At 38.7% G+C, this 11,196-nt stretch overlaps 1 protein-coding gene across 1 annotated transcript in view; it reads left to right on the plus strand.

Moving 5' to 3' along the window:
- tanc2b (tetratricopeptide repeat, ankyrin repeat and coiled-coil containing 2b) overlaps nucleotides 1-11,196 on the plus strand; it is a 105,624-nt gene that overhangs the window by 63,487 nt on the left and 30,941 nt on the right. The window contains exons 6-7 of the mRNA XM_079594689.1: nucleotides 2,887-3,012; nucleotides 10,176-10,457. Coding sequence (XP_079450815.1) covers nucleotides 2,887-3,012; nucleotides 10,176-10,457 — 408 coding nt within the window. The remainder of the gene's footprint in view (nucleotides 1-2,886; nucleotides 3,013-10,175; nucleotides 10,458-11,196) is intronic.

Here is an 11,196-nt window from a genome sequence, read left to right on the forward strand (position 1 = left end):
TATTTCATCTGATGCACTCACAATAACACATCCACTCGCTCAAAGTCATTCTGTAAAGCGCTGTGGAACATGTCCTGTCAAAAATAACCATTGAACTGAGAATAACACAAACTGCCTCTGAAAAGACGGAAAAAGTCTCTGAAAATCACGTGCTTTGAGTCTCAGACGGGTTTGTGCTGCAGTATTGACTAGGCCTGTCATGATTCCTACATAAAGATGCAATGAAAATATGATTAATAATGACAATAATAATACTAATAATTAGGGATGTGCACGTGAAGATAGTAAGGAGAGATGACTGACAGAACAATGTCTGAGGAAGTCTGAGCGTCATCGACAAATACATCTGCTGAAGTCTATATATTGATATAGATATCCATTCATGCGTCTAACTACGGTTGCAAACGCTCAGTCAACTTGCTTTGATCGTTCCAATATGGCGGACGGCTTACGTATAACAGCCCATAGACACAGGATCTATATCTATGGTCCATACGCTGTAAAAAAATATTTTTCGAAATTGTAAATAAAACAACGATTATTGGAGTGTTTTACAAAAAAATAACTTAATTCTTCAAAAAAATCACATTTACTGTTACTTGCTGTTCCATTGTAATTATTTGTGAAATTTTAGCAAATTTCTGAGAATTATTATTATTATTTATTTATGTTAAATAAATCCTACAAGTGTACGACTTGATATCAAGTACTCCACTTATGGCACAGTTTGGACATCAACAACATCAAACGCTGTTCTCACGTCAAACATGCACCATATTTCATACTTTTATAGTGTTATTTTATTGATGTATTTTGTGTATAGTGTTTGTTTGTTAAATTTAATTTATTTATTTTTCCTTTTTGAAGCTTGATAGCCGCAACTATTAAAAGATCTATGAGAAGATTCTTCAAAAATGTCTACTTCCTCCAGCGAAACATAGCCTATTACTGGCATATGGGTTAATAAAGATATGACAGGGAGTAAATAATAACAGCAGATAATTGCCTTGTTGACTGGTTTCACTAATTGTTAGTAACATTGGCAGGATCCGCCCGGCCTCTCCTCGCAGCGATCCCGTCCTCTTCCCGTCCTCGGGATCTTTCCGTCAGCCGCTCTGACTCCACTTCAACCCCTCCCCAAAATTCCCAGCTGCTGCGCTCACCCCATATACAGAAGCGTCCTTTCCCAGCTCACTTCCCATGATTCCCAGTCATCTCATGCGCACACATTCAGTCCAGTCAGAGCAGAACGAGACATGCTCGGTTAACACCAGACAAGTCTTTGTTAGACAACACACCAGGACTGACATGGAGAAGTTCCACCACAAGAGTTTAGACAGAGGCTTGGAGCGATTGTGCACCGGAACGGACAGTCCTGGAAAGACGGAGAAGTGTAGTGTTCACATTGGCAGCTTCAAACCTGCTCTCTCCCTCATCCGGATTTAATCAGTCTTTTTGTGGGCAACGGAAAAGGATTATTTAGAAGCCACTGTGATCATCTCCACCCTGTCACTTTGTACTATGAATCTGGGATTTTATCAGATTCTGTGCATTTCAAGAAAACGCGGATGTGACAAACTGTTTGTAAGCATCACTGTACAATGTAGCCAAGTTTTAATGAGTGCATACATTCTGAGTGCTTGCTGTACTGTAGAAGAGGTGGACAGTAACATAGTACTATAACTTGAGTACTGTACACTTTTTGAGTATCTGTACTACAAATTGAAAGACAAATATCATACTTTTTTCTCCACTACATTTCTGTCAAGGTCCTTGAGTAGAAGGTAGTAACGTCAGGAATGATTTGGGTTGCATTTTGGTTGTAAATGAAATTCTGGTTGACGTCAGAACTCGACTGATGTTGGTTTCTGACGTCAACCCGATTTTCAACCACAATACAAGCATTGTTTTATTATTGTTGCATGTAATACTTACAGTACCATATGCCTCTGAATCTATCCCTGTCTACACATTTACTTCTAGAACACAGGTCCAGTATTAGGATTGAATAGTTTCGGACACCCAAATGGCTCTTCCCAGTTTTTTGGCTTTTAGTATGAATATGTTAGCCTTACTGTTATCTATAAGCTAGTGATCTCCAATACAATGACAAAATGCGCATTTAGAAGACCAAATATAACGTTGAAAATTAAAATCGGGTTGATGTCAGAATCCAATGTCCGATTGACGTTAATCTCCAACATTGGACAGAAGGAACACTCCACTTTTTTTTGGAAATGCTCATTTTTCAACTCCCCTAGAGTTAAATAGTTGAGTTTTACTGTTTTCGAATCCATTCAGCCGATCTCCGGGTCTGGCGGTAGCACTTTTAGAAAGCTTAGCATAGATCATTGAATCTGATTAGACCGTTAGCATCTCTCTCAAAAAAATGACCAAAGAGTTTCAATATTTTTCCTATTTAAAACTTGACTCTTCTGTAGTTACATTGTGTACTAAGACCGACAGAAAATGAAAAGTTGTGATTTTCTAGGCCAATATGACTAGGAACTATACTCTCAATCCTGCGTAATAATCAAGGAGCTGTTCTGCCGCACCAGCAGCGCAATGATATTACACACTTAGTGCCGGTCACGTTGGAAGTTACCGAGCCGGGGACTATTTTCAGGCGCTGTGTAATATCATTGCGCTGCTGGTGCGGCAGAACAGCTCCTTGATTATTACGCAGGATTGAGAGAATAGTTCCTAGTCATATTGGCCTAGAAAATCACAACTTTTCATTTTCTGTCGGTCTTAGTACACTATGTAACTACAGAAGAGTCAAGTTTTAAATAGAAAAAAGTTTTTTACTTTGTCCACCTCTGAGTAATAATAATGCTTGATGAACTTAGATGAACTCCTCTAATTATGTGTCTTCTGTCCCATTAGCCACCAGTTCGGCTCACCTGGAGGACTTGGCCTATTTGGATGAGCAGAGACACGCGCCCCTGCGCACCTCGCTGCGGATGCCCCGCCAGAACTCGTCCTCGGGTCGCTCCGGGCAGGACCTGCGAGGTGAGCATCAGCCTATAGTGTGTCCATATTGCCCTGATCCTGTGCATGGAGGCCAACTCACAAATATATTGGGTTTGATGTTAAAAGTGTCCATAGAGCAGCGTTTAGCCTCATTCTCTCATTCGCTGTCTCATTGAGTGTTTGTGCTGAAGGCAGGGCTGCGTCCCCATCTACCCTCTGTCTGTGTGATAATGTCCGTGTGTGTGTGTCTACTGAGACGCTGCGTTTAACCTCCACACTCAAAAAATCTAAGGCATAAATGTAGGATTTGTGTATTTTAATTGCATATAAAATTTGCATCCATTTGGATTACACAGTTTTAACATAAACGTAATATGATGCATATTTGTCAGTCATACATAAATGAAACGAGTAAGATTTCTGTAATAATACTAATAAACTTGAAGTATTCTAAATACACAATAACCAGCTTTATATATTTATCTTCAATAAATCCAATTTGTTTCAATCTCATACATATAACTACCTGAATATTTCACTACTTCTTTACGTTTTTACAATGAATGGATTGATGCTGATTCTAATCATTTAGGGTCCAGTTCTCACTATTAACTACTACTTTTGCTTCAATAAACTCCTAATTACTGCTTATTAATAGTTATTAAGGCAGTTAATAAGTTTAGGTATTGGGTGATTAAGGGTGGTAGAATATGGTCTTGCAGAATTAGTACTAATATACAGCTAATATTCTAGTAATATGCATGCTAATAAGCAACTAGTTAATAGTGAGAATTGAACCCAAAACTAGTGTTACAGATTCTTTAAATAAAGTCAAATAGATGCAATTTAATAAGTTAATAATGGTTCAAATAAACTATGACATGATGTTGTTTGAGTGCAGAAATCTTACCTGTTAAATAAATCTAAAATATATAAGAAATATATATTTCTTGAGTAAATAAAATGTTGCACTGTACATACTGTATGTCACACTTTTTACAAGGTTTGACTGACAGTTCAGGATCCAATGAAGTTACAAGGTTAAATCACAAGCGCTTTTTAATAATTTTCATTGATTAAGCTTTTGCAAAACCCACAAAAAGATGTGAAGGCTGAATAGTTGATTTATGAAAAGAAATAAAAATGATGAAACATGGAGATACAAGGTTTCTTCCCTACAGCAACCATATGCAATTTAAATACATAAATCTTAAATTTAGGGGCTAAATATGTGTAGAGTGCTAAACATGCTCGTATAAAGAGAGTAAAAACGGATTTGACAGACCTCTGTTGATGTCCACTGGCTGAGGAGGACACATCTCAGCACACGCTTTATTTTCATCAGCTAATGAGGAATCCTTGAGGGCCTCGGCGTGACCTCCAATCCTCCGTTACACACACACACACACACACGCGCGCGCACGCACGCCTGCTGGTCTGGTGAGCCAATCTCACCTGGTGAATAATTAAAATAGCTCCCTGCATCCGGTTCACGATCAGGAGAGAGAATGCAAAGGTGACTCTCATGATACGGATTATTATTAAACAGAGCCGCGAGGAACCATCGTCCTGACAGCAACTAACGGCTAAAGTTAAACTCAAGCCCAACATCCGAGACATGTTTCAGCCACAACACACACACACACACACACACACACACACACACACACACACACTCACAAACTAGAAATTGTTATATAATTATAATGGAATTAACAAGGTAACAATAAACATTTGATAAATTAGTTTAGCTAAAAAGAAAATTGAATGTTGTGTTGCAAAAATAGCCAATATTTATAACTTCTATCACAAACAGATTAAACCAGTTAAGATTAAATACCGTTCAGAAGTTAAGGGATTTTCTCATTTTAAAAGAAGTCAGTAAAACAGTAATATTCCAAAAATAATTACAAAAAATAAAACAAAATAAATATTCACAGTAAAACTGTAATATTGTTAAATATTATTACAATTTTAAATGTTTTCTATGTGAATATATTTTAAATGTAATTTATTACTGTGATCAAAGTTACATTTTCAGCATCATTCCTCCAGTCTTCAGTGTCACATGATCCTTCAGAAATCAGTATAATATGATGATTTGCTGCTCAACATTTTGTATAATTATCACTGTTGAAAACAGTTCTGGTTTAAAAGAGCAGCATTTATTGAAATAGAAATCTTTTGTAACATTATAAATATCTTTAACGTAAATTTGTATCAATTTAATGTGTCCTTGACAAATAAAAGTATTAATGTCCTTCAGGAAAAAAATCTTTCTGACCCTAAACTCTGAAATACAGAAGAGAAAAATCATGACTTTTTTACTGTGGAATATTTGAACGGTAAACGATTAAAACAGGGGTGATTAGATTTGTTTTCTCTGGCAATTAAACAATTACGCCACAAATGCGGTCGATGGAGTTGAACTTGTGTCAAACACATAACATTCCTTTAAAGGGGTGGTAAAGTATTATTTCACTTTTCTAACTTTAGTTAGTGTGTAATGTTGCTGTTTGATCATAAACAGCATCTGCAAAGTTACAACGCTCAAAGTACAAAGCCAAGGAAGATATTTGCTTTTAAAGAAAAGGACTACAACAAACGGCTGGTAGGAACTACACGACATTCCTCCCGTTAGTGACATCACCAACCCTAAAATGTACATAAACCCCGCCCCCAGAACCAGTGATGGGAATAACGGCGTTATAAATAAACGGCGTTACTAACGGAGTTATTTTTTTCAGTAACGAGTAATCTAACTAATTACTGTTTCCTCCGTAATAACGCAGTTACCGTTACTGACAATAAAATGCGGCGTTACTATAATTGAGTTCACCGAAGCGGTTTTCATCCGATCGGGCTCTTTTCTCCGCCATAGGAACTGCAAACTCTTTTCTCTGGTGTGTGTGTGTGTTTCGAGGCGCCGGACTGGACAAAAGCGAAGCGAACGTCGTCAGCGCGCGAGAGAGACCGAGTGTGATCCGTCCGAGAGCGCGCTCGACAGTTCGCGAGAGAGACCGGAGTGTGTCCATCCGAGAGCGCGCTGGACAGTTCGCGAGAGAGACCGAGTGTGTCCGTCCGAGAGCGCGCTCGACAGTTCGCGAGAGAGACCGAGTGTGTCCATCCGAGAGCGCGCTGGACAGTTCGCGAGAGAGACCGGAGTGTGATCCGTCCGAGAGCGCGCTCGACAGTTCGCGAGAGAGACCGGAGTGTGTCCATCCGAGAGCGCGCTCGACAGTTCGCGAGAGAGACCGAGTGTGTCCGTCCGAGAGCGCGCTCGACAGTTCGCGAGAGAGACCGAGTGTGTCCATCCGAGAGCGCGCTGGACAGTTCGCGAGAGAGACCGGAGTGTGTCCCTCCGAGAGCGCGCTCGACAGTTCGCGAGAGAGACCGGAGTGTGTCCCTCCGAGAGCGCGCTCGACAGTTCGCGAGAGAGACCGAGTAGGCCTATGTCCGAGCATAATATAGTTTATCATCTGCAACGTTTTAATTAGTTTACATGGTTATAAAATAAAACTCCAAAATAACCTGCAGGGAACGTTCAAAGAAAACATCTTTGTTTGACCGGTTGTGAAAACGTGCGGCAAACACGACTAATTTGGCTTAAATAACCTCTGATGATGACGTTCTCTGTAGGTTATACAAATAAACCCCCACAATATTAGATTTTAATATTATTATTATTATTATTTATGTTGGTACATTGTTCAATATTATATTGAGAACACTTTTAGTTAAACTGTTTACATTTGTGAGGAAGAAAATACTTCAACTAGGCTAGTATGTCTACCAGTTGTAAGTTTTATCATTTTAATTTGCACTACAAAGAGTGTATGTGTATGTATATTTTTTATTACTTATTTTTGGTACATTTCTTAAGAAGCATACCGGTAATTTATTTTGGATTTGTTGGCCAGTTGTGGTCTGTGCAATAAATATTAAAAGTTCTAAACCATCAATGTTTTATAATAATAATTTGTTCTAGTGTCCATTTCATTCATTTAACATATTTAATATTGGGGGTATCCAAGATATTTCACATATTTAAATTTTTCTTTCTTTTTTTAAGTTTTTTTTCAATAGTTACTTTGCCTGGTAATTAGTTACTTTTGTAATGATATAACTCAGTTACTAACTGAGTTACTTTTTGTGAGAAGTAACTAGTAACTATAACTAATTACTTTTTTTAAGTAACTTGACCAACACTGCCCAGAACACAGTCCATGTTGAGAAGAGGAAGAGTTGTTGTAGTCGAGCACATTTGTGAGTCAGCTCAAACTTTAGCATCCATCTTTTCACATGCAATAGAAAGTCACTCTGTGCATCTCACAACAGTTCCTATACGAGCGGTTTATAGATTATCATGACAGAATATGCTAATTGAAGATAGTTAACTCCACATCAGCAACATAAATTCATCAATTAACCATTCAGAGACGTCCTGTTGCTTCTACATGTTGTCACTTCTTCTTGAGTCTCTCCATCTTTGTCTGACTCCGTTTTAACATTAAAGGCAGAACAGTTTCTGTCATTTTAGTGTGTGTGTGTGTGTGTGTGTGTGTGTGAGGTAATCCTAGCTGCTAACACACACACACACACACACACAAGCTCTTGAAACCCCGCCCTCTGCAGCAGCTCATTTGCATTTAAAGGGCCAGACACAAAATGGTGCGTTTTCGCTTACCCTCAAAAAGTGACAACTTTAACATGCTATATAGCTAAAGTTTAAAAAATAGAATCACGAAGAACGGGACCTTTAACATGCTATATAAAAATATCTGTGGGGTATTTTGTGCTAAACCTTCACACACACACTCTGGGGACATCAGAGATTTATTTTACATCTTGTGAAAATGGTATTTTACCGCCCCTTTAAAGCAACATAACCACACCACTGTGTGTCACCCCTCTCACTGAAACACTATCTCTCGTCATCATGAGTGTCCTGTGTGTGAGCGACGGATTACTCCACCTCTTAATGAGAGATTAGCTCTCCGTGTGAGCTTTACCGTCACGACTGATCCTTAAACCTCACGCTTGATTTGAAGAACTCTGGCAATTATCCAGCGTGTCTTCAGGTGTGTGTTCAACTCTTTCTACCAATACTATGTTACAAAAAACACTTTAATGTTTGATTATCATATTCCTTTACTATAGTACATACCCCAAAGTGTACTTGACTTAATATTTCATACTTGTTGATATGAATTAAAAGAAGCACATTTGTGGTTTGGTGAAAGTTCAGGCAATCAGTTACTTGCCTTGCTTCAGCCAATCAGACAGGACCACTCGGCTAATTAATTAGGTCAGTTTTAATTGATCAGGCATAAATTGAAAATGTAATTTGTGTCCCCTTATTGACACATTGTGGAAGATCTGAGCAGGAGACAGTCCCTTGAACGTCTTTGATGGTCAGACTATCACTCTCACCATTTAAAAAACCTTCATTTACTTGCATTTGCCACTTAACAAGTGTAAACTTTGGATCTTAAGATCGTTGTACTGCACAGATGTGACTTAATGTAGGCTACTTAGCCAGTAATCACAATTGTGGAAAATTATGTTTTTTCTCTTTAATCCGTCTCTCACATCCTCACGTTTGCTCGTCTTACCTGAATCCTCACCCACTGCATATTTGTTTATTTTGAGTGATTTGCTTTTTAAGTGCAAGCTCTCTCTCTCTCTCTCTCTCTCTCTCTCTCTCTCTCTCTCTCTCTCTCTCTCTCTCTCTCTCTCTCTCTCTCTCTCTCTCTCTCTCTCTCTCTCTCTCTCTCTCTCTCTCTCTCTCTCTCTCTCTCTCTCTCCCCCTCTCTCTCTCTCCCCCCCTCCCCCCCCTCTCTCTCTCTCTCCCCCTCTCTCTCTCTCTCTCCCTTTCTCCCCCCCCCTCTCTCTCTCTCCTGTCGCCTGTCTGTGTCTGTCTCAGCTTCCGCTAACAGTCATGCCTGGCAGTCACAGTCACGTAAGTGTGTGTTCCTGCACAGGCTGATCTCTGTCCTTCTGTACTGTGTGAAATGTCTGCTTGTGTGTAGCAGTAGTTGTGTGTGATCTTCTGGAACTGCTGTATCGTTCTGTATCTTGTGATGTGGACAAATTAGTTGTCTGGTAGGTGTGGAAACGTGGGGCCCTATGAAATCAATTTTATTTATTTATTTTATTTTATGCTTAATTTTACCAAACTTTTCTTTGCAATTATATTATTATATTATATTGCAGTGATTATTATGTTTCTAGCATGCTATATTTTTGGCATTCTTAAACAGCCATGTAGGATAGGATGTAGGATCATGGCCATATTCCAGGATGATAATGTCAAGATTGATCAGGCTCAGATTGTGAAGGAATAGTTGTGAGGAGCTGAATAATCATTTTCACACATGAATTGGCACCTCTGAGTCAGGCCTTAAACTCACTGGAAGTGTTTGGGACGTGCTGGAGGGGACTTTACAGAGCGCTGGACTCTTGCATTGACAACACAAGATCTTGAGCAAACATTGATGCATCTCTTGGTGGAAATAACATCACACAACATTTATTTCCATCAAGAGGTGCATACATTTTTGGTCTAGATCTTGCCAAGAATTTGCTTATTTGCATTAAAACAGGGGGCTTTTTTTTTTGGGGGGGGGGGGGGGTTGAATTATATTATTAATATTATTATGCACATATTTGTAGTGGTAATAGGTTATTTTATTCATATAAAATGTTATTTATTTTATGTATATTGAATATATGCATTTAAATATTATATAATACATTATTATTTATAGATCTATCATATCCACATTTTTTTAACAATTTAGTAAAAAAAACATATTTAAAATAATTTATTAAAAATTGTAACTTTATTTTAATATTTATAATATTAAATTAAATACTATAATTAAAATTGTAAATATTAATTTCAACATTTATTTAAAAATACAAATATTTATTCATTTGATTAGTCAAAGAAAACGTAACAATTCACATCAATACGACATCAGAACATTGCCATATGTTTGATTAATTTGATAGATTTTCCACTTTGGCTTTCAAGGTAAATCATAGGGCCCTAGATGTGTCTTTCTGTGAGTGTACGTGTCTTGATTGATTTTTAAATGCATTTGTGTGTGTTTGTGAGGTTTGAGAGGGTGCATGCGTGTCTGAGTGTATATTCTTATAGACACTCATATTTTGTTATGCTTCCTCTCCACCCCCAGTGCGATTCGCTCCGTACCGACTGCAGGACATCGCTCTAAAGCCGCTGCTCTTCGAGGTGCCCAGCATCACCATGGACTCAGTGTTCACTGGCCGTGATTGGCTCTTCCAGGAGATCGACGCCTACCTTGGCTCCGCCCACTCCGGCACCAATCGCGGCGTGGTTCTGGTGGGCAGCATCGGCTACGGCAAGACCGCCATCATCTCACGCCTCGTGGCGCTCAGCTGCCATGGCAACCGCATGCGACAGATCGCCTCAGACAGCCCGCAGGCCTCGCCAAAACGTAAGATTAGCATATACGGGAAGTGTACTGACCAAACTTAATATGCTGTCTGTCAGCCGCAGTGTTTCTGTGGCACATTGAACTTGTCTAAAGCTAATACAGGCAGGGAGTGTGTAACATAATTATAAAATTTATATTATATAATCAACATATGCTCATTGTAGAAACGTACCTCTACCTACATTTCTGCAAAGACGTTCCTTTACACACAATTCACTGCAGTTTCCAGCTGAAATGATCACTAGTGGCACTAACTTTTATTCCTTTTCACACAAATTATGACTACAGGGGCAGATTCTCTATTAATAAAGACTTATTTTTGTGCAGTTCCTTAAACAATACTGCTACACTCTCAGATAAAAAGGTACAAAAGCTGTCACTGGGGCGGTACCTTTCAAAGGGTACATATTGGGAGCTTATTTACCCATATTAGTGCCTTTCACTCTAAAAAATGCTGGGTTGTTTTAAACATTGAGTTAAAAATGTAACCCAACGGCTGGGTTTGTCCATATTTGACCCAAAATTGGGTTAAAACAATCCAGCATTTTTTTTGTTAGTGTGTTTGAAAGGGTAAAGCCCCAGTGACAGCTTTTGTACCTTTTTTTTCTGAGACTGCATGACCCCAAAACCATTTTACCATAATGTATGATTTATAAATTAATACACTGGATGTTTGATCACATAACCAGCTCCATACGTGTGACTATTCTGACGTAGTAAACTTGCTCGGTAGCTCAGC

The sequence above is a fragment of the Phoxinus phoxinus genome (assembly GCF_949152265.1).
Source record: "Phoxinus phoxinus genome assembly, chromosome: 21".
NCBI lineage: Eukaryota > Metazoa > Chordata > Actinopteri > Cypriniformes > Leuciscidae > Phoxinus > Phoxinus phoxinus.